General features: G+C 46.1%; 1 protein-coding gene across 2 annotated transcripts in view; it reads right to left on the bottom strand.

The window, feature by feature from the left end:
- Nucleotides 1–18,135, bottom strand: part of NEBL (nebulette) — a 201,971-nt gene that overhangs the window by 121,089 nt on the left and 62,747 nt on the right. For both annotated transcript variants that reach the window (XM_038755583.1, XM_038755584.1), the window contains exon 4: nucleotides 648–755. In XM_038755583.1, the coding sequence (XP_038611511.1) occupies nucleotides 648–755 (108 nt within the window). The remainder of the gene's footprint in view (nucleotides 1–647; nucleotides 756–18,135) is intronic.

Genomic DNA, 18,135 nt, shown 5'->3' with positions numbered 1-18,135 from the left:
TGGTGTGTGGTGTGGAAAAAAGAGCAATCAAAGGCCTTTGCTAGTGTCGCAGTCCTGTTGCCATTTCCATCAGCAGCAGGCTGAGGGGAGGAGGGAGCAACCTCCCTCACACCAACAGCGCGTTAGAGCTGCTGGGATGGGAGCCTGGCCCTAGTTCAGTCACCCCACTCTATCACCGCTGCTCCGCTCCCTCAGGATGCTTCCTTAGAGAGACGCATTGTGGGAAGCCACAGAGGCTATTGCTGAGCTTCTCCACCACAACCAGCATGACAGAAAGAGATTTTCTGCCCTTGGATTGCTCCTGTGGATCCAGTATGTTTCATTTTCGTGGTGGTCGTTGAGCGCAGTGTGAAAATAAGCACTTAGCAGACGCTATTTGCGGAAACTCCTTCAAATGAAAGTAAAGTGCCAGGAACCTTCCTGGTGCGAAAGGTACCAGGGATCATTTGGGTGAAAATCAAGAAGGGAACAAACAACAGTTGCAAGCAGAATTTTCTATGGGTCATGCTCACAGAAACAGTCGCACCTTTCAATCACACAGGACTTCACTTCTTTTGCTCTTATCAACCTCGCAGCAACCACCCCCAGATGATTCACTCAAGCCAGTTTGCTGTGGTTTCCCATCAACCCTGTAGTGTGTCACCTACATTACTGATCTGCTCCTGGGTCCTTTTCAGCCTTTGTAGTTCGGGGGTGTCAGTGACGATGCTGAATCCCCTGCCCTTACTTTCTTCGAAATCTCTTTTGTATTTGACCTGAGAGAGACAGGAAGACAGATAACATCATATTTACTGGCAGGTCAATGGCAGGCGAAGAGTCGTTTGACTCTGTTCGATGGGAAGCAGCGTGGCTTAGTGGCCAAAACATGGTTCTGGGAGTCAAAGGACCTGGTTTCTAATCCCAGCTCCACCATTCATTCATTCATTCAATCATATTTACTGTGTGCCGAGTACTGTACTAAGCACTTGGGAGAGTACAATACAACAATATACAGACACATTCCCTGCCCACAACGAGCTTACAACTCATCTGCTGTGTAACCTTAGAAGACTCACCTCAATTCTCTGTGCTTCAATTCCCTCATTCATTTATTCAATCACATTTATTGAGGGCTTACTGTGTGCAAAGCACTGTACTAAGCACTTGGTAGAGTTCAATATAAAAATAAACAGACATTCCCTGCCCACAACGAGCTTACAACTCATCAGCTGTGTAACCTTGGAAGAGTCACCTCACTTCTCTGTGCTTCAATTCCCTCATTCATTCATTCAATCACATTTATTGAGGGCTTACAGTATGCAAAGCGTTTGGTAGAATCCAATATAACAATAAACAGACACATTCCCTGACCACAATGAGCTTACAGTCTAGAGGGGTACTGTTACCCCAATGAGGGCCATGGACTGTGTCCAACCTGATTAGCTTGTATCTACCCCAGTGCTTAGTACAGTGCCTGGAATACAGTAAGCACTTAACAAATACCATTTTTCAAATGTTTTTCGGTTGGCGCAGGCCACAGACCTGATCCGAAGATGTGCAACAAGAAACCTGAGGCCCCTGCCATGGCAATCACAGCTCCTTCCCAGAGCAATATACTGGCCCTTCAGTTTCCTGATCCCTGAGGGCTGGAGACTCCCTTGGCCACAGGCTCCTGATCATCACACATGCTTAGTCAGTGGTCTCTATGGCCAGACTGGTCCAGGAAGCCCCCAGGGGGATGGTGAACTGGTTCTCCACCCTTCAGAGAAGAGGAAGAGGAAAAAGAAGGTTGTGTTCCTTTTCCACAAGCCTGCAGGGGTGAGTATAACCAGACCCTCCTGGCATTGCTCCCTGGGGAAGTCACTTCACTTCTCTGGGTATCAGTTACCTCAACTGTAAAATGAGGACTAAGAGTGTTAGCCCTATCTGGGACAGGGACTGTGTTCAAACTGATTAACTTGTTCCTACTCCAGTGCTAGAACTGTGCTTGGAACACAGTAAGTGCTTAACAAGTACCACAATAAGAAGAAGAAGAAGGTTGGGCTCCTTTTCTACAAGCCTGCAGGCGTGAGCATAACCAGACCCTCCTGGCATCACTTCCTGAGAAACAAGGACCCCCATTCAACTACCCTCTCAGCCCCCAAGCCCAGGGAGAGTCTTAATAACCTTACAGACCCCAGTGGGGAAGGAGTCCACTGCTGGGGGAGCAGTGTGGTCTAGCGGAAAGACCTCAAGCCTGGGAGTCAGAATCAGTCTGTCAAACATCTCTATTGAGTGCTTACTGTGTTCAGAGGACCACAGTAAGCACTTGGGAGAGTACAGTATAACATAAAATAATAATAATAATCCTGGTATTTCTTAAGCACTTACTATGCACTGTACTAAGCGCTGGGGTGGATACAAGCAAATGGGGTTGGACACAATCCCTGTCCCCCGTGGGGCTCACAGTCTCAATCCCCATTTTACAGATGAGGGAACTGAGGCCCAGAGAAGTGAAGTGACTTGCCCAAGGTCAGAAAGCAGCCCAAAATGAGCTTAAGGTCTAGAGGCCCTGGGTTCTAATCCCCCCTCTGCTACTTGCCTGTTGTGTGACCCTGGGCAAGTCACTTCACTTCTCTGGGCCTTAGTTCCCTCATCTGTACTTGCCAATTTGTACTTCCCCAGTGCTTAGTACAGTGCTCTGCACATAGTAAGCGCTCAATAAATACGATTGATGATGATGATGATGATCTGTAAAATGGTGATTCAATACCTGTTCTCTCTCTTCCTTACTGTGAATTATGTGTGTGATAGGGACTATGTCCACCCACCCAGATTATCTAGGCTATACCCCAGTTCTTGGTATGTAGGTAAGTGCTTAATAAATAACATTTTATTAGGTGGGGTGTGGAATCTGATGCACTTCCATGAGAGGGGAGACTAATCACACCATTCCTAAGTCAGAAAGAGGGAGAGTCCGGTGGGACTGGGGCCACCCCCAAACTGGAATAGCCTAGGCAGAAAACAAACCAGGTTGCCCACTGCACTGGGTCCCTGGAATTCAGCCATCTTGAACATGGGAGGGCAGGTCAAGCACCTGGATTAATTATCTGCTTTTCATCCCACCAGCATGGGAATGCCTGGAGGAGGATATTCAGAATCAGCTAAAAGAGTCAAGGTTGGACGTCAAGGAGAACATCATTCTCTTCCTCTCTTGAAGTTAGAGAATGAGAAAAAGGAACCACCCCCTCTCCCCATCCTTTCCAGACCCAAACACTTGGTGGGAAGGGAAGGCTCCCAGAGACAAAAAAAAAGGGTCTCACAGGCCATGACTTCAGGAGAATAAGCCCGGTGTGGACAGGCATTGTCTCTCTTTATTGCTGAATTGTACTTTCCAAGTGCTTAGTACAGTGCTTTGCACACAGTACGTGCTCGATAAATATGATTGAATGAATGAACGAATTCAAGGTCTAGAAGAGTCTGTTGGGACATAGGGCATGGGAGTCGATGAGGAAAGGAGGGCTCAGTCAGGAAAAGCCTCTTGGAGGAGATGTGCCTTCATTAAAGCCTTGAAACCAGGGAAAGGAATTGCCTGTTGGATATGAGGAGGGAGGGCATTCCGGGACAGAGACAGGACATGGTCAAGAGGTTGGTGGTGAGATAGACGAGATTGGGATACAGTAAGAAGGCAAGCACTAGAGGAGCGGAGTGTGTGGGCTGGGTTGTAGCAGGAGATAGCGAGGTGAGGTAAGAGGGGGCAAGCTGATTGAGTACTTCAAAGCCAATGGTGAGGAGTTTCTGTTTGATGAGGAAATGGATGGGCAACCACCATCTTTTAAGGGAAATAAGAATTGAAAGGGGTTGAGGTTTAAGGTTGATTGGAAATCCTTCCCCAGGGTGGAATGGCATAGCACATTAACCTTAGCTAACACTTGTGGCCTGAGCTTAAAAAACAAAATCAGTCTGGAACAACCCTTAGCATGGGTCCACAGGCTAAAAGCCAGCAGGCAGCTGATGGCTGATAGATACCAGGCAGAGGGATTTTGAGTTCGCTTACAAATGCTCCCTGTTCAAAGAATTAGAAACCTCATTAATATCCCATCTAATAGTGTTGGCACACCTGAAGCTTTATCATCTGTTTGCCCAATGGCAGATTGTCCGGGAAAGGAACAGATCTATCCTTTGGCAAATATCCTATTTCCACTTCTGCAAGGCTGCAAAAAATATTATGAAAACGACGACTTTAGGTCATTTTTCAATGGATCGAACAGCACCATGGGTATCATTGAAGAGATTTACTTTCCCCAGGAAGTGGTCCCTTTATAGAGGGAAGGAGAGAGAAAGATCCTAGTACTCTCAGCAAACTTTTTATTCGGAAAATGCACTGTACTTAGGTACTAAGAGCTTAGGAGATGTGATGCCAGCCTTCAAGGAACTTGCAATCCAGCACGGCAAACGTTCATTAAAATAAACTACTGATAGGAGATGTGACTGTGAGTTAGTGCTTAAATAATAGGGAATGTATGATATGTACATAAATGCTAAAGGAGGTTGGTAACATTTGATTGCTCAGGTTGGCTCATAAGTGCTCGAGAAGCAGTAATGAGGGCTATACCAGGGGAGATGAGAAATGTATTGGGGAAGGTCAGAATGAGATGCAATTTCAGAAGGGCTGTCTGTACTCTGTCCAATTTGAAAGAGAGGGAGTTCCAGGCTGTGGGAGAGGACATGTGCAGGAGGTGGGAGGAGGAAGAGACCAAAAGAAGGCATAATGAGTGCATTACCTTCAGAGAAACAAAGAGTGTGAGCTGGGGTACAGTGCGACAGGAGCTGATGGGGAACCTTAAAACCACTCGTAGGAAGGTCTGTTTGATGCAGAGAAGAATAGGTAGCCATTCAGTTGGGTGAGGGAAGCCATGGGATGCCATTGTAGGGACTTTTGGTGAAGAGGAGTGTTAGTTACAGTAACGTGAGGGAAACAGTGGGGTTTAAATTGGAAAAGCGGTCCTTCCTTGGAGACAGAAACCTCAATCTCCTCCCCTCTCCCCTCATCCTCCTGCAAGCAAACCCAAACAGAGACAGGCAGCGGTCTCTCTTAGCCAGGTAGGGATAGAGTCTGCCAGTATCACTCAAACCAGCCGAGCAGAAATAAACTGCAGGACTGACACTTAAGAGGCCAGGTAAACCAACTGTGGCAGTGGGAAGAATTTCAGGAAACATGGCAGAGAGGCAGGAGGGAGACACACAGCAAGGGAGCAGGTGGGAGTCAAGGATGCGGGGAAGGCAACACTGTAAACTGATCTGGGAAGGGAGAAACAGGAAACCTACAGATTAAAGAAAAGTTGATGGAATTGAGGAGCAGTGAATGTGAGTTTTAGCCATGGGGAGAGATGGAATGGCTACACTTGAGCAGCATTCAGGAGGAAGAAAAACAGGAATCAGTAGCAGATTTGAGATTTGTTGGGAAGTAGAGAGAAGTCACCACAAGCAAAAGAAGAGTGAGAGAGACAAATGTGGGGTCAAAACCCACAATCCAACACTCGCCTCAGAATCTTCTTTGTCAACCCCAGGCCTCTGGATGCAGCTATCTGAGACAAAGGAGGAAGGCATGTTGGCACTGCCAACTGTCCAGGTGGTTTCACAATTTGGAAACCATCTGGCCTGAGTTTTCTCTTTGTTGAGAGCAATATCATCAATTCGCCAGTAGCAAGAACTCTAAAAGAGATTTTGTGTGTGTGTGTGTGTGTGTGTGTGTGTGTGCGCGCGCGCACATGGGAGAGAGAGAGAAGCAAATCAAGTTGAGAGAAGCAGTGTGGCCAAGTGAAAAGAGCACAGGCTTGGAAGTCAGAAGACATGGGTTCTAACCCCAGCTCTGCCAATTGTTTGCTGTGTGTCCCTGGGAAAGTCACTTAAGTTCTAAGTTCTCTGTGACTCAGTATCCTTAACTGTAAAATGGTAATTACATGTCTGTTCTATCTCCTACTTAGGCTGTGAATACCATGTGGGACAAGAACTTGACTGATGTGTATCTACCGCAGCGCTTAGGGCAGTGCTTGACACTTAGTAAATGCTTAAGAAATGCTATCAAAAAACAGGCCAAGTGAAAGGTGAATAAGGTAGAAAGAATATGAGAAAAAGAGACAGTAAAAATGGTTCTGGTTCTCCTGATTCCCCTCCTATCTCTCTGGCCGTTCATTCTCAGTCTCCTGTGTGGGCTCCTCACCTACCTCCCATCCTCTAACTTCAGGAGCCCCTCGAGGCTTCGATTCTATTCTCCATCTACACCCACTCCCATGGAGAGCTCATTCACGTATGTGGCTTCAACTACCACCTCTGTGCTGATGACACCCAAATCTACATCTCCAGCCCTGGTCTCTCTCCCTCTCTGCAGCCCTGCATTTCCTCCTTCCTTCAAAACATCTCTACTTGTATGTCCTGCTGCACCTCAAACTTAACATGTCTAAAATAGAATTTCTTATATTCCCACACAAACCCTGACCTTCCCATGATTTTCCTGTCACTGTACACTATACCACTGTTCTTCCTGTCTCATAAGCCTGAAACCTTGGCTTTATCATCTCTCTCTTATTCAACCCACATATTCAATCTACTCCTAAATCCTGTTGCTTCAACCTTCATGTTTTCACTAAAATCTGTCCTTTCTTCTCCATCCAAAATGCTACCACATTAATCCAAGCACTTATCCTTTCCCATCTTGATTACAGTACCAGCCTCTTTGCTGAACTCCCTGCCTTCTGTCTTTCCCCACTCCAGTCCACACTTCACATGGCTACCTGGATCATTTTTCTACAGAAATGTTCAGTCCATGTTTCTCCACTCCTCAAGAACCTCCAGGTGGTTGCCCATCCACCTCCGTATCAAACAGAAACTCCTTACCATTGGCTTTAAAGCACTCCATCAGCTTGCCCCCTCCCTCACCTCACTGCTCTCCTACTACAACCCAATCCATACACTTCACTCCACTAATGTCAACCTACTCACTGTACCTCCATCTCTTCTACCTCGCCACCGACCTTTCGCCCACATCCTGCCTCTTGCCTGGCATGCCCTCCCTCTTCATATCTGACAGACAATTTTTCTCCCCACCTTTAAAGGCTTATTGAAGGCACATCTCCTCCAAAAGACCTTCCCTGACAAGGCCCTCTTTTCCCATTTTTCCACTCCCTTCTGCATTGCCCTGATTAGCTCCATTTTTTCACCCTTCCTTCAGCCCCACATTCATTCATTTATTCAGTCGTATTTATTGAGAGCTTACTGTGTTCAGAGCACTGTACTAAGCCCTCGGGAGAGTACAATACAGCAATAAACTGATACATTCCCTATGTACAACGAGCTCACAGTCAATTTATATTAATGTCTGTCTCCCCCTCTAGACTGTGAACTCGTTGTTGGCAGAGAATGGTGTCTACCAACTCTATTGTACTGTACTCTCCCAAGCACTTAGTATAGTGCTCTGCACCCAGTAAGTGCTCAGTAAATATAATTGATTGACAGATAAAAATGGAAAAGAAAAAGTAAGAGGGACAGGCAGTGAAACAAAATGAGATAATGAGAGCTAGAGAGACAGAGTGAAAGGAAAAGAGAGAGACAAAATGAGAGAAAGTCATAGACATGGAGTGAGAGCAATTTTTGTTTCAATATACTTTGATAGGTTTCTCAAAATATGTGTGTTGTTTCTTAAACTTGTTTGTGAAATAAGAATCACTGGCATGGTAGAGCAGTGTAAAATGAAAATACTGGGTATTTTAAAAGTTAAAAACTGCCAAAATCTGGAAGCGTGTCAGGGTCTCTTCTAGGTTGGGCACAAAGTTGGCCAATGGATTTGCTGGCCCAAAGTGAACCACATAGGGATAGGCTGCCCCACAAAAGGACTGTGAAAAGACAACAGCAATAAGAAAACTTGGATGACGAAACTCACTTCAGAGGCAGACCCTGGGAGCTCAATTAATCAATTGTACTTTCTGAGTGCTTACTGGGTACAGAGCACTATGCTAAGCACTTGGGAGAGTAATCAATCAATCAATCAGTGGTATTTATTAAGCCCTTCTATGTGCAGAGCACTGTACGAAGTGCTTGGGAGAGTACAATACAACAGAATTAACACACAGGTTTCCCTGCCCATAATGGTAACAGAGTTTGTAGATATATTCCCTGCCCATGATGAGCTTATAGTCTACAGGAAGCTTACAGTCTGCTGGTTCAATTCGTGGGCAGGCAACATGTCTACCAACTGTGCTATACTGTATTCTTCCAAGAGCTTAGTTCAGTGCTCCGTGCACAGTAAGTGCTCAATAAATACCATTGATTGATTCAGCCCAACTGAGTAACTCCAACCCATGCACCCTGAGTGCTTACTCTTTGCATGGCACTATGCTACACTTTCCCCTCCCACGAGCACCTTACTACAGTCTAGAGGACATCCAATAAATATTTGCTCATGACAATAAGGGTCTTCCAATGGGGGCCCCTTTGCGATTGGTGATATCTTGGAGTGGTGCAGAACAGCCATCCCAAAAAAGGAAGGAGCAAAGAATGAAAAGCAGCAAAGCCATGGATACACACTAGAAGAGGCAGAACTCACTCACGGTTGGCTATGCGCCACGCATGAAAATGAATCGACGCTGCCATTAACTGAACTTATCTTCAAAGCGCTGAGCCTTGGTTACCACGGAGACCAAGATAGGAGGTCAAGTTTACCACTCACATCTGTCTGACTGCGACACCCCCATGTGTGGGGCTCCTCAACGCCCCCCTCCAGGCACTGAAACGCTGCTCACGCAAGACAACTCGGCTCCGAAGAGAGGATCTGAGAGACTGCCTGCCGCCTTCATTTAAGACGGGTTTGAGTGAAAGGGGTTTAAAGTCTTGACCTGTTGCCCACAGCTGGCTCTGGGGATGCTATATTCCCTTCTGCCCCATGACTCACACTCCTCTCCCTCCTCATGTGGACACTTGATTTGTCAAAACAGCTTTGCTTCACCCGCTTTTGACAACCAAATCGTTGAACAGACACACAACCAGATCCAGTTTCTGTTTAGAAAACAAATGAGGCTATCCCACCAGAGTCACCAAAATTGGGAATAGGTCAGGGATCAGGGAGCAGTCAAAGCAAGTCAAAAAGAGAGGTATTTCACATCAGCTGACGTGCGACCAATAAAATTGAAACCATCAGCCACGAGCTCCCTAAAATTCTCCCTTGCACCTTTCCAGTCTCACCCTCCTCCTCCTCCCTCATAGGCTCTCCCACCTTTCTCGGTATTACCCAAGAAATCTCCTGTCTCTTAAAAATCTACCCCTTCCACCTCCACCTCCAACGTCATCCCTTCACATTTTATTAAAACACTTGTCCCGTCCTTTCTTCTCTCCCTGACTGTCATCTTCTCTCCAATGCTCCCTCTTCCTTCTATCATTCATTTCCAAACTCCTCAAGAAAATTGTTCATACCCACTGTTTCCACTTCCTCTACATTTGCCACTCTATAGAAACTGCCCTCTCTGAGGTCACCAATGACCTTCTTCTTGCCAAATCCAGCAGGCTTTACTCCATCCTAATCCTCCTAGACCTCTCAGCTACCTTCAATACTCTCCCCTTCCAGACTGTGAGCTTGTTGTGGGCATGGAATGTGTCTATCAAGTCTCGCAAGTGCTTAGTACAGTGTTGTGCACACAGTAAGTGCTCAATAAATGTAACTGATTGATTGATTGGGTGTACCTGTACAATCTCACCCTCAGCAGTGGTGGTCAGTAAACCAAAGAACAGCTCTATCCAAGTTTTACTATGGCATTGTCTATTAAAGTAGTACTGGAATTTGGCAAAATGCAAACATAACTCTGAACTCCCTTAGAACATATTTCAACATTGACCAGCATGGGGGCTCAATTTGTCAGTCAAGATTAAAGGCTAACTCCTCTACTAAGAATTCCAGTCTAGATATGTAAGGCTGAGGGGAGGAAGGGAGAGAGGGAGGGAGGGAGGAAGGGAGAGAAGGTGGGGGGGAGAGAGAAACAGAGAGAGAGACAGAGAGAGAGAGAGAGAGAGAGAGAGAGGCCATAAATCATCTGAAAGAACAGCAGGCCTGATCCACTGACCCCAAACAGTATAGTACTTAGCCCGGCTAGAACAAGGGCATGATATAAAATGGAAGGACTGAGAAGGTTACAAAATGAGAAAGTTGGGGTTGTGTTTTTGTATGTGTGGGAACAAACAGAGATACTCTGAAACAAAGTCCCAGAGAGATCATTTGTTCGAAAATGTACCCTTCCATGACAAGAATCCTCTCCAGGAATGTAGAAATAATTGCTATTAAACACAAAAATAACAGTTACCACAGCTTATTATTTTTTAGGGTACCAGAACAGGGCAGAAAAATAATAGAGGTAACTTTGTCAATCTGGGTCAAACATTCTGTATTTTCTTTTCTAATATCCCGAGACCTATTTTTCTTGTGCCCAAACTCACTTCATAGTCGATCTACATTTCACTCTGACATTCAAAGTAAAATAAGTGTTCATAAATACTTTGACTATAATTAGTTTTGTGCTTTCAACTCAGTAGTCGGGAGCTGAAATCTATGTGTATCTGAGAGAAATTACCCAGCACATGCCTGTGACTGAACTAGCACCAACGTGGAAATATCTACCCCTGGCTTAAAGTACAACCTGAAAGCCCAAGTTGAGATCTGTTTCAGGCCTGAGAAATAAATGAAATGAAAAGCACTCCAAAAGCTTTAAGGTCGACGAGAAAACGGCAAAAAAAGATGTTCATATTGGAGAATGCAAATAGGAAATGGATCTTTCCCTCCTCTTTTTGAAATCTGGGAACATTCTTGGGCCAAAGGCACCAAGTCTAACTCTGGAATGGAAGCTAACTAACTGCATGTGAGTTTTTAGGAAATTCTGAGTTCTTGTCCCCCTAAACCTCTTCCCTGTCCACAGTTTATGCAAGAATCAATGTCCCAAATCATGGGATTTGCCATTTAGCAACATAGCGGCATGCGGCGGAACATCTGAAAATTCAGGAGAGAGTATATCTTAAAATCACCTTTAGGGAAACCTTTTTTGTAGCTTACTGTGCACCAGGTAGGTACAAGCTGATCAGGTTTAACACAATCCATGTCCCACATGGGGCTCACAGTTTCAATCATCATTTTACAGATGAGATAAATGAGGCACAAAAAAGTTTAAAAAGTTGGGTGACTTACCCAAGGTCACTCAGCAGATAAGTGGCAGAGCCAGGATTAGTCAGTCAGTTAACTGTACTTACTGAGTGCTTACTGTGTGCAGAGCATTGTAGTTAGAACCTGGATTTAGAATCCGTAATTAGAACCCAGGTCCTTTTGACTCTCAGATCCGTCCTCTATCCACTAAGCCACATTGCTTCTGGTTATTTAATAATTATCAATCACATTAAAAGATTAATGAAAAGATACCTGGTGAAATGGCAAGGGACAAGTATTGCTTAATAACAAGGAATAATACTGAGTAAAATAAGTAAAACATTAAGCAAAAAAATCACTCAGATATTAGCTGAGGGGCAGGGACTGCTTCCGACCTAATTAACATGTACCTACCCCGGGGCTTAGAAGAGTGTTTGACGCAAAGTAAGCACTTAACAAATATCATTAAAAAAAACTGTGTGCCCTTTGGCCTTTATCCTTAGCTACTTGGAGTCGAGAGGTGAGCTGGAATCAGACTTTTCCTGCTTGGCCCTGAATACAAAACCTCAGTCTCCCACATAACAAAATGTAGATTCAAGGTTTACATATATGGAAACACAAGACCCTGAGAAATACCATTACTGGGTCTCACCAATGTGGCAGTTGGTCAAACCACTGCTCCTTCCTTCCTTGATATCCACCTTCATGGTTAGGAATGTATCCTCTAGACTGTAAGCTCGTTGTGGGCAGGGAATATGTATTTTTATTGTTGTATTGTACTCTCCCAAGCGCTTAGTACACTGCTCTGCACATAGCAAGCACTCAATAAATACCACCGATTGACAGATTGTTTGGACCACAGTAAATGCTTAATACCACAACTAAAGTAATAAATGAGACTGATTTTTTAGCTGACACTCTCTGCAGTATGGTGGGAACCTATTCCAATAAAATTCCTCCTAAATATGGGAGGGCTAAATGCTTCACAAATCTCATTACGGAGTGAAGGATTGGATCATGTTCCTGAACACACAATGACAAGGGTGCTCTGAAAATTCTATCAACTGGGCGGCAAGCCACTGTGGACGGGGTCAGGTGACAGTGCTTATTAATAGAATTTAGGATTCTCAGAAGTTATCAACATAGCGGGGAACGTGTCATTTGGACCTGCTGTCTCTCCAAAATAACTTCACTTTTCCCTTGAATAATGTTTACTCAAATTAAGCTCATTCTGGGCAGGGAACATATCCACTAATTTTGCTGTACTGTATTCTCCCAGGCACTTAGTACAGCACTCTGTACATAGTAAGAGCTCCATAAATATGATTGATTGATTGATCAAAGAAATGGGACTGCCCATATCTTGCTGTTTTAGACAAAAGTAATTCCATGATACTTATTTGAAGTTTTTTTCTTCTTTAATTGGCTCAATGTACTTGTGAGGATACATTATTTTTTTTTCCCAATGGCACCAAATTTTAGCCTTCTGTAAAATTTCAGCGGGTCTTTCGCACCCCAATCGGTGTCACATTGATGACATCTCCGGGCAGTGGGTACCAACCTGCTTCCACTTCTGTTTCTATTCACTAACTCCCCCTACATCACTTGGACCTTGCTAATTAGTCTGCACACTGTGGGCACTCAATGATGATGATGATGTTGATGATGAAGATGATGACAATCTCATGAAAGAGGACAATGCACCCCTAAAAACACAGTCCCACTGGGCACTCTTCATGCAGTTTAACTGGGAAAAGGGAGGTGAGGGAGGTGACAGGTACATTGCACGGAGGCGACTTTTTTAAACGTAGTTTCTTGACCCCCAGATCTAGTTTCAGACCCCTGGTTCCAGAAACACAGCTGCTCTTCGTCTTAGCCACTGCACATCCCAAATCCATTCCTCATAATAATAATAATGATGGTATTCGTTAAGCACCTGCTATGTTTCAGACACTGTTCTAAGATACAGGTTAATAATAATAATAATAATAATAATGGCATTTATTAAGCACTTACTATGTGCAAAGCACTGTTCTCAGGTTGGACACAGTCCTGTTCCATGTAGAGCTCACTGTCTTAATCCCCATTTTATACATGAGGCCACTGAGGCACAGAGAAGTGAAGTGACTTATCCGAAGTCACATAGCAGACACATGGTGGAGCCAGAATTAGAACCCATGACCCAAGTCCCAGTTCTGTGTGTTACATCAAGCTGAAGGTGCCCCAGTGCCTGTCCCGGCTGATGGGCTGTCAGGGGGCTCATCTAGAAGCCTAGTGGGCCTGGGAAATTCCTTTCATTGCAAGAGAAGCAGCATGGCTTAATGGCTAAAGCCCAAGCCTGGGGGTCAGAAGGACCTGGGTTCCAATCCCGGCTTTGCCACTTGTCTGCTGTGTGACCTTGGGCAAGTCACTTCCCTTCTCTGAGCCTCAGTTACCTCATCAGTAAAATGGAGATTGAGACCGTGAGCCCCATATGGGACAGGGACTGTGTCCAACCTGACTTGTTTGTATCCACCCCAGAATCAATCAATCAATCAATCGTATTTATTGAGCGCTTACTATGTGCAGAGCACTGTACTAAGCACTTGGGAAGTACAAATTGGCATCACATAGAGACAGTCCCTACCCAACAGTGGGCTCACAGTCTAAAATGGGGAGACAGAGAACAGAACCAAACATACCAACAAAATAAAATAAGTAGGATAGAAATGTACAAGTAAAATAAATAAATAAATAAATAAATAAATAGAGTAATAAATATGTACAACCATATATACATATATACAGGTGCTGTGGGGAAGGGAAGGAGGTAAGAGGGGGGGATGGAGAGGGGGACGAGGGGGAGAGGAAAGAAGGGGCTCAGTCTGGGAAGGCCTCCTGGAGGAGGTGAGCTCTCAGCAGGGCCTTGAAGGGAGGAAGAGAGCTAGCTTGGCGGATGGGCAGAGGGAGGGCATTCCAGGCCCGGGGGATGACGTGGGCCGGGGGTCGATGGCGGGACAGGCGAGAGCGAGGTACAGTGAGGAGATTAGTGGTGGAGGAGCGGAGGGTGCGGGCTGGGCAGTAGAAGGAGAGAAGGGAGGTGAGGTAGGAGGGGGCGAGGTGATGGACAGCCTTGAAGCCCAGGGTGAGGAGTTTCTGCCTGATGCGCAGATTGATCGGTAGCCATTGGAGGTTTTTGAGGAGGGGAGTAATATGTCCAGAGCATTTCTGGACAAAGATAATCCGGGCAGCAGCATGAAGTATGGATTGAAGTGGAGAGAGACACGAGGATGGGAGATCAGAGAGAAGGCTAGTGCAGTAGTCCAGATGGGATAGGATGAGAGCTTGAATGAGCAGGGTAGCAGTTTGGATGGAGAGGAAAGGGCAGATCTTGGCAATGTTGCGGAGCTGAGACCGGCAGGTTTTGGTGACGGCTTGGATGTGAGGGGTGAACGAGAGAGCAGAGTCGAGGATGACACCAAGGTTGCGGGCTTGTGAGACGGGAAGGATGGTAGTGCCGTCAACAGAGATGGGAAAGTCAGGGAGAGGACAAGGTTTGGGAGGGAAGACAAGGAGCTCAGTCTTCGACATGTTGAGCTTTAGGTGGCGGGCGGACATCCAGATGGAGATGTCCTGAAGGCAGGAGGAGATGCGAGCCTGGAGAGAGGGGGAGAGAGCAGGGGCAGAGATGTAGATCTGGGTGTCATCAGCGTAGAGATGATAGTTGAAGCCGTGGGAGCGAATGAGGTCACCAAGGGAGTGAGTGTATATTGAGAACAGAAGGGGACCAAGCACTGAACCTTGGGGAACCCCCACCGTAAGAGGATGGGAGGGGGAGGAGGAGCCTGCAAAAGAGACTGAGAAAGAACGACCGGAGAGATAAGAGGAGAACCAGGAGAGGACGGAGTCTGTGAAGCCAAGGTCAGATAACGTGTGGAGGAGAAGGGGGTGGTCCACAGTGTCAAAGGCAGCTGAGAGGTCGAGGAGGATTAGGACAGAGTATGAGCCGTAGGACGTATGAGAGTAGGACAGAGTATGAACTTAGTTCAGCACCTGGCACATAGTAAGCACTTAAATCCCACAGTTATTATAATTTGGAAAAGCTTCCACGGCCACTGACCGTCCTCATCACTGACCCCTGGGCTTCAGAGGGAAAGTCAAAAATCAGCTCCGAGAGAAGTGACGGGAAAATCGCCTCCAACAAAAGCTGTTATTCCCCTCTGAATCATCCTGACTCACCGCAGTCGGGAAAGAGATCACTAGGCTGACAAGACCCGCAGTGCAGACATCATAAAAACGATGTTTACAGTCCCCAGGGGGCATGGGGAGTGGGGGGGAACGGTGAGTTTTCGGCAACACATTAGTAATTGCATCGATTGTGAAGGGAACTGGTTGTCCACCCTGCTGGGGAGACGAGTGGGTTTGGACAGGAACTGTCATTTTGCAAAGGAATAAAAGCTGCCACATGAAAGAGGAGAAAATACTCATGAGGCGTTAGCTCTGGGCTAAAAGAGATTTTTCCATCGCCTGTTCCAGGAGATAATAATAATAATGGTGGTATTTGTTAAGCACTTATAGTATGTGCCAGGCATTATACTAAGCGCTGGGGTAGATACAAGGGAACTGGGTTGGATACAGTCCCTGTCCCACATGGTTTTAATCCCCATTGGACAGATGAGGTAAATGAGGCCCAGAGACTTGAAGTGGATTGCCCTGAGTCACACAGTGGACAAGTAGTAGAGCCGGGATTAGAACCCAGGTCCTGATTCCTAGGCCTGTGCTCTACCCACTAGACCACTCTGCTTCTTCAGCATGGGAGTTTGCAGTGGCCAGCACTATAGGGAATCCAGATGGGACAAGCTACGGTATCAGTAACCACAGTAAATGGAGAGGAAAGCAAGACAGGCTGCCGGGGAAAAAAGAGGGAAGAGGCTGCTTCCTGTCATATCTCACAGGTGGTTAGAAGAACAGTGGGCTTGCCTTGGAAATGCCCTCAAATGCACCTGTTTATTCCTGAGGTTTCCACTGCTCCAGATGGGGTCCAGCTGTTGGGAAATGATGTCCAGTGGAGATTATTAGGTTAAAAATGAGGGAGACGAGAAAACGAAGCAGCATGGCCTAGCGGGAAGAGCAGGGGCTTGGGGAGTCAGAGGACGTGGGTTCTAATGCTGGTTCTACCACTTGTATGACCTTAGGCAAGTCACTTCACTTCTGTGGGCCCCAGGTCTTTGTCCCGTAGTCATTCAATCGTACTTATTGAGCTCTTACTGTGGGCAAAGCACTGTACAAGCGCTAGTCATGGGGCTCATAGTCTTAATCCCCATTTTCCAGATGAGTCACCAGACGCCCAGAGAAATGAAGTGACTTGCCCAAGGTCAGACAGCAGACAAATGGTGGAGCCGGAATTAGAACTCACGTCCCAGACTCCCAAGCTCGTGCTCTTGCCACTACAAGCCAATCCATTGCTAGGGTGCAGGGAGCAACGCTTCTGCCTCCTCTCTTGGCCTGTGTCTCTTTATTGTATTGTACTCTCCCAAGCACTTAGTACACTGCTCTGCACACAGTAAGTACTCAGTAAATGCAACTGACTGACTGACAGGCCTGCTTTCCCAAAGAACCTGGAGTTCTTTTTTCTGTGGCTCTCTGCTCTGCCCTGAATTAAGGAGAGAGCCCAACTTGAATGGCAACTCTCCCATTAGACAAACTAATCTCGGAAATCCAGCTTCTGAGGGAAACTCGGTCCTCAAACGGATCACTCTTCGACCATCTGCACTTGGCGCCCGAGTCAGCAGTGAGTAGACCCAATAAAGTTTTAGATCCAGCAGGCAGAAGGGAGGGGCAGAGGAGGAAAGGGGGGTGGGGGGGTGCAGTTGTCACTCCACAAATCACCCCAACACTGAAAGGTCTTGTTATCTACCCACCAGGATTACTGGGAAGCTGCCAGCCTATAGAGGGGATTATCTCTGCTCCTTTTCCCTCCCCAAAGTGATGTCACTTACACATAATGAAATCCATGCTTTCCCCTCCCATAAAGCTTGGGTTTTCCTCTGAGTGGCCCAGGGACCGGCCTACTGGAGTTTGGTTTCTTTCGCTGCTGTTGGAAAGGGTTTTCAAAGCTTGCATGTAATTTTGCTGACTTTAATGCACAGAAAGAAACGGATGCCTTTTACTCACTGTACACATGGTAGGGAGGATTCTCAAAGGCGAGGGGTTTTCTTAAAATATTTTAATGGTGTTTGGGATAGGGTGGAGGGGCTGGGGGTGGGGGTAGGGAGAAGGATGATGGGTGTTTTGGCTGCTTCTTTCACCAAGAGAACACTGATGACCCTGTTTTCTTTTTTTACATATAATCTAGACTAGAGGTGGGGAGGCTTGGGAACCAGATAAGGCTTGTCTTAGAATCAAATGTGGCAAACAACACATGGTGGGAGTCAGAGCAGCCTGTCTTTTTTTAAGGGTATTTGTTAAGTGCTTTCTAGACTGTGAGCCCGCTGCTGGGTAGGGACTGTCTCTATGTGTTGCCGACTTGTACTTCCCAAGCGCTTAGTGCAGTGCTCTGCACACAGTAAGCGCTCAATAAATACGATTGATTGATTGATTGATTCTGTGTGACAGCCACTGTAATAATAATAATAATAATAATAATAATAATAATGGTATTTGTTAAACACTTACTACGTGCCAAGCTCTGTTATAAGCACTGGGGTAGATACAAAGTAATAGGCTGGACACAGGTAACTGAGGCACAGAGAAGTGAAGTGACTTGCCCAAGGTCCCACAGGAGACAAGTGGCAGAACCGGGATTGGAAGCCAAGTCTCCCAGTTCCCAAGCCTGTGCTGTTTCCATTAGGCCATGCTGTTTCAAATGGCCTTCTGGGTTATGCCACTGTAAACTGATCCAGCATTTTGGGGTACCTACCTGCTGCTACTGCTGGCAGTCTCATGCTGACAACCCCATCTCAGTGATACAAGAATCTGCTGAGACGCAGTGTGGCTTAGTGGATAGAGTATGTGCCTGGGAG

This window comes from Tachyglossus aculeatus, chromosome 13 (genome assembly GCF_015852505.1).
Source record: "Tachyglossus aculeatus isolate mTacAcu1 chromosome 13, mTacAcu1.pri, whole genome shotgun sequence".
Lineage (NCBI taxonomy): Eukaryota > Metazoa > Chordata > Mammalia > Monotremata > Tachyglossidae > Tachyglossus > Tachyglossus aculeatus.
Note: the sequence above shows the minus strand (reverse complement) of the source record. Positions and strands in the feature narration are given on the sequence as shown.